General features: G+C 35.7%; 2 protein-coding genes across 3 annotated transcripts; one reads left to right on the top strand and one right to left on the bottom strand.

Annotated features, from left to right (window-relative positions):
* On the bottom strand, positions 83–4,425 carry LOC107630069 (probable tRNA N6-adenosine threonylcarbamoyltransferase). 2 transcript variants are annotated; one of them, XM_016333094.2, is made up of 5 exons: positions 3,936–4,425; positions 1,793–2,420; positions 1,324–1,479; positions 862–1,224; positions 83–488 (listed from the first exon to the last, which is right to left on the bottom strand). In XM_016333094.2, the coding sequence occupies exons 2-4, from the start codon at positions 2,336–2,338 to the stop codon at positions 877–879; spliced, it is 1,050 nt and encodes a 349-aa protein (XP_016188580.1). In that variant the 5' UTR covers positions 2,339–2,420; positions 3,936–4,425; the 3' UTR covers positions 83–488; positions 862–876. The 2 variants fall into 2 exon arrangements, with proteins under 2 accessions (XP_016188580.1, XP_016188581.1); XM_016333095.2 differs by having other exon boundaries at positions 1,793–2,366.
* On the top strand, positions 4,938–10,070 carry LOC107630070 (peroxisomal 2,4-dienoyl-CoA reductase). The gene is made up of 5 exons (XM_016333096.2): positions 4,938–5,297; positions 5,531–5,690; positions 7,259–7,428; positions 7,508–7,730; positions 9,788–10,070. The coding sequence occupies exons 1-5, from the start codon at positions 5,112–5,114 to the stop codon at positions 9,940–9,942; spliced, it is 894 nt and encodes a 297-aa protein (XP_016188582.1). The 5' UTR covers positions 4,938–5,111; the 3' UTR covers positions 9,943–10,070.

Raw genomic sequence — 10,986 nt, 5'->3', positions numbered from 1 at the left:
AATGATGTTTCATACTTTGAAAAGAATATAAAAAAAAATAACAATTAAAAATTTATAAATATAATAAAATAGAATTTACTACTATCACAAAGTAAAAATATTAGGATAGATTAAACATACTTTTAAATATGATAAATGTATGATTCCGTGCAACTGCACGGGTCCTCAGCTAGTACAACCTTAAACTCCTGTCGAAAACAAAAAAAAGATACAACCTTAAACTACTAACTCAATACATAACCTAAGTTGACTACCTTAGACAATATGTAATATGAAAAAACTATAACCAATACTGTCTAAAGTGATGCCCCAATTGACATTGGTAATGAACCATCTCCTACATCTTGGATCAGTGCCATCACTGCACCACTCTCCACTGATAACAGAATATTAAATAAAAATGAGGAGTTTCATATATAATTTACCATCCTAATAAAATACAAGGTCCTAATGTATAAACTTGAGCTTGAAGGCAATCAGACTCAGACCTGCAATCACAGAAGGAAAAATATATTTCAACTCTATTATTAGTTTTTCGGAGTTTCTTTAGCAGAAAACAAAAAAGTAACAAGACAGATATAAAAAGCAAGCTACAGTTCGATCTCATTAGTTTCACTAAATTCAGTCGTAATTGCCAATATTATACCCATTGGTTTAACACTAACGTAGTTTAAATCATTTTTATCTTATTATTATGCAACAATTCAAGAGAAGGAAGTGTTGCAGGACTCAACAAATTAACTCATCATTCATTCGTGTACTAACGTTTTCCACCTGAACTCAACTATGGACTAGATGAAACCATACAGTTTATGCTTTACACCCAGATGCTTAGTTGAGCACAGAATGATAAGACAATACCTGAAGAATAACAAATCAAATGCTTTTCTCTGCAAGACCATTCAATTTGGTAGAGTTTGCTTCTCGCCAGATTGCTTTCACTTCATCTGTTCGGAACCGCTGGGTGAATGTAGAGTCCTCTAGTGGTGTCGACGCACCATAAGCAAACTCAAGGAGACCAGTATAAGCTATCATTGCACCATTGTCAATGCAATATCTGTCATCGGTGGCAAACAGCCTCCCACCCCGTTCAGAGCACATTGTTCTCATCATCTCCTGCAAACGCTCGTTGCAGCCCACACCACCAACTATAAGGACATCTTTCGAGTCACAATGAGCCATAGCCCGCTCTGTTATCTCCACGAGCATAGCAAACAGAGTCTCCTACAATGTTTAACATTCTTAGAAATCGAAACTCGCAAATTCATAATTTTATAAAGATAACAGCTTACCAAAGAGAAAAGGAGCAGCAAACAAATATACCTGCAGAGAGTAGCACAAGTCTGCAGGTGTGCACTCGTTATTCTTCAGCTTTTCAACTGCAGTCGCTTCGATGTAACTAAGTATTCCACTAAAAGATACATCCATCCCTTTGACAACATAAGGAATGTCAATAAATTTCTCTCCTTTCTTAGCAAGCTGAAAGGCAAGAAAACCATATAAAACAAGTTGAATAGATTGAACCATGAGAACACTAAACACTAAACCCTAAACGCTAAATTCTAAACCATGAGATCACAATCCAGTTAAGCACAATTATAACACTACATTTGTACTCCTCTATGCATATTGTATACTTATCTGGATCAAAGATTGCTACATTAAAGTTCTTAAATGTGTGACTAATTGATTCCTAAAATTTCCATGTTTACATAAACCTTTAAGTAAAAATTGCTACTTTCAACAAACAAAATGATTAAGGAAAATTGCCAACAATGAATTCATAAAAAACCTGCTCAATGTTGTAACCAGGACTGGGATCATTGGAAAGCGTCAAAACCCTAGCGAAGCGATCCAAGCAGTTACCAACAGCAATATCAATGGTCTCACCAAAGATTCTGTAACGACCCTCACTGTATGCAATGACCTGAGTGTTACCGCCACTAACATAAAGCACAACAGGGTCAACGGCACCGGTGACAACCCTACCCATCTCAATATGAGCGACACAGTGGTTGACAGCAACAATGGGCTTCTTCCAAAGCTGAGAGAGGACGCGAACGACGACAGCAGAGACCTGAAGGGGAGCACCCATTCCAGGTCCCTTGGTGTAGCAGATGCAGTCGATGTCATCGGGAGTGACGTTGGCGGTTTCCAAAGCGGATCTGACGAGTGGAAGAACGTGGTGAAGGTGGTGCTGAGCGGTTTCTCTTGGGAGAAAGCCTTGACCGGGAGGGGTTATGTATGTGTGGCGTGGATTGGAGAGGATGGTGCCGTCAAGTGTGACAACACCGACTCCGATTTTGTTGGCTGAACCCTCGAATCCTAACGCTATCATTATCTTCTTTTCACCAAGGTTCTGAAAACTGGACCGATCATCAAACTGCTTTAGTCACTGGTTTAATGGTTCATTGGTCCAACTAGTTCAACGGTGGTTCAACCGAAAAACCCGTTTTAAAATAGAATAATAAATAAATTATAAATATGCAAGTATTAAGTTGAGGGTATAGGGTAGTATGAAGTTTTTCCAATGGAGTGGTGAATTACTCTTTTAGGATTTTCCTTTTTTTATATTAAATGCAAAATTGCAAGATGAAAGCATGATACCAAGCAAGTACAATTCCTCATCAGTCCACAAAATGTTAAAAGAAATATCTGACAAGAATAGGAAGAATATCAAATGAATTATCATAAATCCAACTGAAAAATAAACATCATACTCGGATAAATAAATTTGATAACATTATTAATAACAAAGTTGGTAGTGGACTAGTGCTAGAAAGGCTTCACCAAATGAAGGTGCATACAGGCTTTAAGAGACAATAGACTTGGGTTTGTATAGTAGCATTTTGGATGAGTTGCTTTAAAGACCATTTGGTAAAACTAAGCTTTGAATAGGTACAATACAGGCTTCACCAAATGCTCATAACACACAGAAAGACAGTTTCTCAAGATACATAAATAAGTGCTCATCCTCTGAAAATAATCATCTGAATCGGTATAAGACAGGAAAAAATGACCATAAGTCTCTTTACCCAAGTCAAAATAAACAACCATATCTGAACTCAACAATCAGCATTCAACATCAAACATTACAAAACATTAACCAATAATCATACTAAACCTGCAACTAGCAATTACAAAACAGCAACAAACATTAGTATATTATAAAACATTCCAAAACAGTGATGACACTAAACCTGCATAGTAAATAATCTCAAAGACAATGATCACCAATATCCAGCAAATAAACAATAAATACACAACAACAATTTAGCAAATAAACAAGAATAAGACCTAAATAGAAAATCCAACAAATTAAAGTCGCAGCAACCTAACAATTTGGCAAATTAAAACAACATCAGCCCAACAATTTAGCAAATTATCAACTTAACAAGTTCAAGAACAAAAAATCACAACAAAAAAAAAAAATAAATAAAAGTAACCGAACAACAACACAAGAACAATTAGCAAATTAACAAGTTCACAATAACAGTTAAAATTTACCAGAAGAACACTAATGCAAGTGGAATAATCATGCTAATATGTTTTCTGCAAAGATGCTATTTGTGCAGTTAAAATTTCCTAATTACTATGATCCAATTATTCTAATTTCACATGCAATCAACTTACTAAGTTTCTAAAAGCTAGAAATTATAAAACCAACCAGAAATATGGTTAAAGCATTTCATCAAACACGGTGAGAGCGGTAAAATTAAAACGAAATAAGAGAATTCAAAGCTTAATTTCAACGTGATAGAGAAGAGAACATAACTATTGTAAGTTTGTAACTTTAATTCAGTCTATGAAAAAATCCAAACCACTACCAAATCAAATAATTACTAATTGTAATAGAAATCAGAAGTTGCAGCGTTTGAAGCAGAATATTGGTGTTGTGTGAGTGTATTGTCTGGTGGCGGGTTTAGGGAACTCACGGCGGCGACAAAAGAGAGCAGTTCGACGGCTGGGTGGAGCGCGCGGGTTGGTCGCAGAGTTTGAAGCAGAGCAACGTGGCTTCCAGACGAACGCGAACTCGAACGGTGAACAGCTAGTGAACGCGAACGGTGAACGCGAACGGTGAACGCCGAGCGAACGTGAACGGCGAAGAACGCGAACGAACACGACAGATGAACGAAGACGCGAACGTGAACGGCAAACAAACGGCCACGGAAGCGCGGCTGAGCAGACAAAGACGACGGACGCCGAGGTCGAGGAAGCAGCCGCGATCGGTGACAGCAAACAGGGGTTGAAGACTTGGAGCACGAGGGAAGCTAGATAGACGGACGGATGGCGAACTTTGAGTGCGACGGACGCGGCAGTATGCCACTCCTTGCGGCGGTGGTGTAGGCTTACAATGCTAGGGTTTTTTGGCTGGGGTTGTGTGATTTCTTTCTGAATGAAAGAAAAGAAAGAAAGGGGGAAAGGGAGAAAGAACAAAGAAACGAAGGAGCTTCCGTTTGTGTGTGAACCAGGCGGGTTCCGGTTCGATCCGACCATCCGATTCATCAGTTTTTCATCAGTTTTTAAATGACGGTTTTATATGTCTAACTGAACCGTTAATATTGTCGGTTCGCAATTAAATCGGTCCGACCGACCGATCCGAATTCGATTTTCAGAACATTATATTAAAATAATAATATTAAGGTAAATCCAGCTTAATAGTCCAATATAAAAAAAAGAGTAATGCTAGGGACTAAAAATTTTTGTAATTTGTAACTATCAAATAGTCATCAACGATGATTTTAATGGTGTGAGATTGATGTGAGATTTCATCCAATAACTCACTTTTTTTTGCTGGTTATATACTAATCAGAATTTAACAAAATTACTGACCCATAATTTTCCTAAAAAATTAGCTTGAAAATGTTGTTTCATAAAATATGATTTTAAAAAAATGGGAATCTGGATTAATTTAACTTTGTTTTTAGGTTGGAATTTCCGGATTATATAGCACATAGTTGTTAACAGTTAACACCATACATGAATGCGTTCCACTTGGTTACTGTGCGCCGTGCGATTTAGCTGTCGTAAAATTTTAGTGCCCGAGAGACAGAGAGAACCGCACACAAGCACGAGATAGTATTTGACTTTTTGGTGGAGAGAGTGAGACGATGGAATCGCCGTTCAAGGAAAACATACTGAAAGGGAAGGTAGCTCTTATCACAGGAGGAGCTTCCGGAATCGGCTTCGAGATTTCCACCCAATTCGGCAAACATGGTGCCTCCGTCGCCCTCATGGGTCGCCGCAAACAAGTCCTCGATTCTGCTGTTTCCGTTCTCCAATCACTTGGCATCCCCGTAACTACTCTTCCTTTTTTACTTCCTCCAACCTTTCAAATGATTTGTGGTTAAATCAATGTATCTGGACATAAATTGCGCTTAGGTACGTTCATATTCCGTTGTACTAATAAGTGTGAGGCTGCAATCGATTAGAAAAGGAGGGAGGATTATTCATTCCTCGTCTAATTTTAGTGGAGCAGTAAGAGAGAAAGAAAAGAGTGGAATTTTGTTGAAATTTGTGTTTGTTTTAGGCTGTTGGCTTTGCGGGAGATGTGAGGAAGCAGGAGGATGCGGCAAGAGTAGTGGAATCGACTTACAAGCATTTCGGAAAGATTGACATTCTTGTAAATGCAGCAGCTGGAAACTTTCATGTTGCGGCAGAGGATCTCTCTCCGAATGGATTTCGAACTGGTAGTGTATTTTGTACATGATTTATTACAGGACAAAGTATGTGTTTTTTCAATACCTGTTTAATTTCATTTAATTTTTTCCGATTTGTATCAATGCTACCTTGACGCTTTTAATTTTGTCCCTATCGTTTTAGACGAAGTTAATGTCCAGTGGTAATTTTGACCCAAAATGAAAATGTTAGTGACAAAATTTAATGCAACTAAATTTATTACACTTCACTGGAGGGGCTGGATTGTTTGAAGACTAAATTGCCAGGATGTTTTTCATTGAAGATGGATGATGAGGAGGGGAAAATTAAAAAAATTAATTTCTATGTTCTATAAGTGTGAAAGAGTTCTAGTGACATCTGATCGGGGTTATCTTCTGCACCAACTATCTCAAAAAGAATGCTCTTTGCCTATTTGATTGAACTTCATTGAATGTTAATGGAAAACTTTTTTACCCCAGTGGTGATGCATAGTAATTAAACACAAAGAAAAGTTTGAGAGAGGTAGGGCCTGTGAAGATGTAATGTGGTATGTTAATCTATCTACATATGTACCAAAGAAACAAAACAGGAAATGCTGAGAAGGCCTAACCTATCTTAAAATGTTTTCTAAACGGGAAGAAGTCCCGTTGAAGATTACACCATTCAGTTTTAGCCGAGAACAACAAAGTTGGAAAATTTTAGTATTGCCACTATGGTTTCCCTTGTTTTTGAGTCCCAAATTCTTTGAAATTAGTAGCAGAAACTGATGTAGGTCTGTGGGGCAAATCCGGGTATCTGCAAAAGTATCAAAAGGCTTATTCCAAAAGAAAATGGTGGAAAACAATGATAAAAGGGATGAGAAATTGATTTCAAACTGGAATCAAACATGTTTGGAGATAAATTAGAGGCTTGTGCTTTTGTAGCATGTCACTTGTGTCAATCCTGTTAAGGATGTGTGCCTAGTCAAATTTGATCTTTTTTGGGAAGCTGTGGATTTCCACATAAGTTTTTCTCTACTATGGAATGTGTGATTTACAAGAGATCCCCCGAAAGATTCAAGAGATCAAACTCTTTTACTATTAAGGGAATAAATATGGAAAGAGGCTCTTACTAACTTCCATATCATTCAAGTTTCTTTAAAAATGAAAATTAAAATAGAAATTAGGAAATAAAGTAAATTTAGCACATTGGAGCATTATGTAAAGAATAAAGATAAAAAGCTTAGAAGGGACTTAGAAAGAGGAGTTTTTCTAACCCTCCCAAACTTTGATCCAGGACCAATCACCTTAGCAACAAGAGGATGAAATAAAAGAAGTAACTAGTATTATGCAGTCAGTGCAATATGTGTACAGTAAGCTAGAACATAACTCTGTTGTTGACTCTTTCTTTCTTCATGAGTTCTCTTAAACTGAATAAGCAATAACATGATTTGCATATCGAAAACCTCATTTCCTACTGAAGACACCACCCAACAAAGTGGCTGTGATAGAATTATGTTCAGAGTTAAGGTTTCTTTGGAACACCTTCTAGTTACAGCATCTTTCTAATTATTATTTGCATCACAAAGAAAGTGGTGATCAGTTCTCTTTATTCTTTGCAGTATTGGATATTGATTCTGTTGGAACATTCACAATGTGTCATGAAGCACTAAAATATCTCAAGAAAGGGGGGCAAGGAAGGACCACTTCTGGTGGGGGAACAATATTGAACATTAGTGCTACCTTGCATTATACAGCTTCTTGGTATCAAATTCATGTGTCTGCAGCTAAGGTTTGTACTTCATAACACATTGCCTAGATTTGAAAATCATCTTGTGTTCATCCAAATATAAATTTTACCAATTCAACAGGCTGCAGTTGACTCCATTACAAGAAACTTGGCATTAGAATGGGGCACAGACTATGACATTACGGTCAATGGAGTTGCACCTGGACCAATAGGTGACACTCCTGGCATGTTTAAACTGGACCCTGAAGAAATAAATAGCAAAGCCAGAGAATACATGCCTCTGTTTAAAATTGGGGAGAAATGGGATATTGCAATGGCTGCTATCTACCTAGTATCAGATGCAGGTTTGTAACTTTATCTATTCACTTGATGTGAAAATTTATTGCTTGAATTTTGTTTACATGATTTATAGATTGATGAAATGTTTCTTACATTATAAATGAACATCAAGAGTATTGTTTTGTATTTGCTTTTAATGTACTTTTGCTGAATTTAAGGTGCCATTGGATTTCGTTGCTTGAGTTCATGAGTTGAATTACCATCATTTACAAAATCCATGCTTAGATTATATAATAAAATCTGATATGCACGGGGATCCCATGATCACGAGCTTTGATAGCAATTCATATAGGCTTTGTATCCATGGAGAAGAATTAGACTAGGAGAACATAATACAGAAATGAACTCTCCGGAATTAACTTGATGGAATAAAATTGCCAGAATGAATTTAGCAAGTAAACAGTAAAATACAAATGGCACTCTGAGGTGCCAGATCTCTCCCAAGTTCCAATTCCACTTATGTGATATCTCCCACGTTATCCCTCCCTTTGCTTTATAGTTTCCTTTACCATCCACCATTCCATTGTTGAGCAATGAGCTTGCTATCGACAAACAGAAAGAAACCATGGCAGTAATATCTTGAGGTGCTTTTTGTATTGTTGAGGAAAGTGCATTATTATAGTTGCTAGACAAGAAATTTTAAAAAATCCTCAAGTTTAGGTAGAATTCCAAAATCCTCAATTTTATGTTAAAAATGCTTGATCCGGTTAACTAAGCATTTTGAAATTCCCTTTCAGTTTTGCGACTGAAAAATAATATCATTAGAATCATTTATCCAAACCTAATGGGAGAGTGATTTGTCTTGTTACATAGTCTCGAGTGGTAGTGCTTTTGCTAGATAATACATTCATGTAGTCCATGTTACTAGATTTTGGTGATTTTTAATGATTTTTTCCCCTTGTCTGATTTTTTGTTGCTGTGCTGATCTCCCCCCTAGTCTCTCCTTTCTCTATTTGGGTGTAATTGCAACTTTCTATTGTTCTTTCCTTCTTGCTTTTGTCTTGCTGTTGAATTGAAGTCTGTTATGACTAATGTTCTTTCCTTTCTGTGTTTATTGCAATCTTCACTGCACATCAAAAGGACCCTTGTGTTCTTTGATATGACCTTTCTGCAGTGGAAGCATGCATCATTTCTTTTAAATAGTTAAATTTGCATTAAACATTTGTGGCATATGCTAGAGAGAATTATTGGAATTTTATTTTATTGTATTTTAATTTTCTCGCTCTCAGAAAAACCATGCAATATTGATTACTATTGATCTTCTGAAGATTTTTAATTTCTAATGTATGAAGCATATATGGCTCAGCAGATTTAGACGCACATTATTTTCACATAATAAAATTTGCTAAAATCTTTATTTGCAAGGTTGATTATAAATGTTCCTTCCCACATGCTTGTTAGTTCTGTGCTATTGTTAAAACCTCTTGTGAAGACTCTCTTGAATAATTGAAATGAGGGCATGGTTAGTTTGTTACTCTGGCATAAGACCTACTTTGTCCCTGAGATTGAAGTGTTGCACTAATTTAGTCCCTGACTTTTCAATTGCTACAATTTGGTCCTCCAAATTCAAAAAAATGCACCAATGTAGTCCCTTGTGTTTTTTCCGTCTCCGGAACTCAACGCTATTAGTGACGTGACTCAAGCCTTGCCATGCTGAACGTATTAAAACGACGTCGTATGCGCTTTGGCGCTAAAGAAGGCACTAAACAATATCGTTTTAGAGTTCGAACAAAACTAAAATATTACATCCCTCCCTTTTGAACAATACAAATTGTTCAAACCCTTAAACGATGCTGTTTAGTGCATTTTTTAGCGCCAAAGCGCATACGACATCGTTTTAATATGTCCAGCGTGGAAAGGCTTGAGCCACGTCACTAATGGTGTTGAGCAAAATATACAAGAGACTACATTGGTGCACTTTTTTTAATCTGGGGGACCAAATTGTTACAGTTAGAAAGTCAGGAACTAAATTAGAACAACTTGCCAATCTCAAGAACCAAAGTGGGGTTTAACTCTATTTTTGTCTTCTGAAACTTAACACTAGTTGTGTGATTCTTTGAAGGAAAATATGTCAACGGCCACACTCTTGTAGCTGATGGAGGACTTTGGCTGAGCCGGCCTCGGCATCTGCCAAAAGAGGCGGTGAAGCAGGTCTCCCGAGCAGTGGAAAAGAGGTCCAGAAATGCACCAGTTGGTGTTCCAAAGAGCAAGCTATGATGTGTAATGTAATATTAAAGGGGATATGATCTCTATTACATTTATATATAATATACCCCTACAGTGTTATTTTTTTGAACAAAATAGTTTCTAAATAAAAAATCCCTTTCAAAGATTAATTTATCCAATCTGGAATCTATTTTCAAAAGCTAAATTACTCTCTCTATTTCAAAATAAATATCTCACTTTAAATAATAAATCAATATATTTGGATATAGATTATTTTTGCATAAGTACATTGATTTTTTTTTATGTATCCAAAATATAACATAAAAGTGGCATTTATTTTGCAATGAAGAAAATAGTTAATTAAAATTACCAAATTGATCAAGTAATCAAATTTTTAAGTACGCATTAGAAAACTTAGACGGAATATTTAAATTTCTGTGGTTTTCAATTCATTACGTACATATTTATTCATTTTTCACTAGCCAAACCATCAAATAATAATTTTTTTTTTAAATGATACCCATAGTTAAAATGTTGATTGATTCATTTAACTTAGTTTTGGCTTCAGTATCTCCGGAATACATAATTAGAATTATAGAAATGTTTTCTGACCAAGTTAATTTTATAATTAAATCTAATCAAGTATTTTTAACAGTTTCTTTTTTAAAATCTTCACACACCATGTTCCATGTACTTTTATGTCTTCTCCTTTTTCTTTGCTTTCTTCGGTCGTCTTCTTTTTCTTATACGCTGAATAATAGGAATGTCAGAATTTATTATTTTTTATTATTACTTAGTCATTAATGTTTAAAAGTATAAAATAAAATATGTTGTTAAATTATTAGATTAAAAAAATTAAATTAAAGAAATTGAGTTAATTGCTAAATGATGGTCAAAAATAATAAATTCGGATGATCTCTTAACATTTCTCTTCTTATATTTCTACTTTTTAAAATTTTGTAAAAAAAATGAGAAACAGAAGAAAAAAGCACATAAAAAACAAAAACTACATGAATTATCCGATAAGCATATAAATTTTAGAAGAAGATACAGAAATATCAGGTTTCTATATTTATTCAAACATAATTTTGTGTA

Source organism: Arachis ipaensis, chromosome B03 (genome assembly GCF_000816755.2).
Source record: "Arachis ipaensis cultivar K30076 chromosome B03, Araip1.1, whole genome shotgun sequence".
NCBI lineage: Eukaryota > Viridiplantae > Streptophyta > Magnoliopsida > Fabales > Fabaceae > Arachis > Arachis ipaensis.
This window is presented reverse-complemented; position numbering and strand designations above follow the sequence as displayed.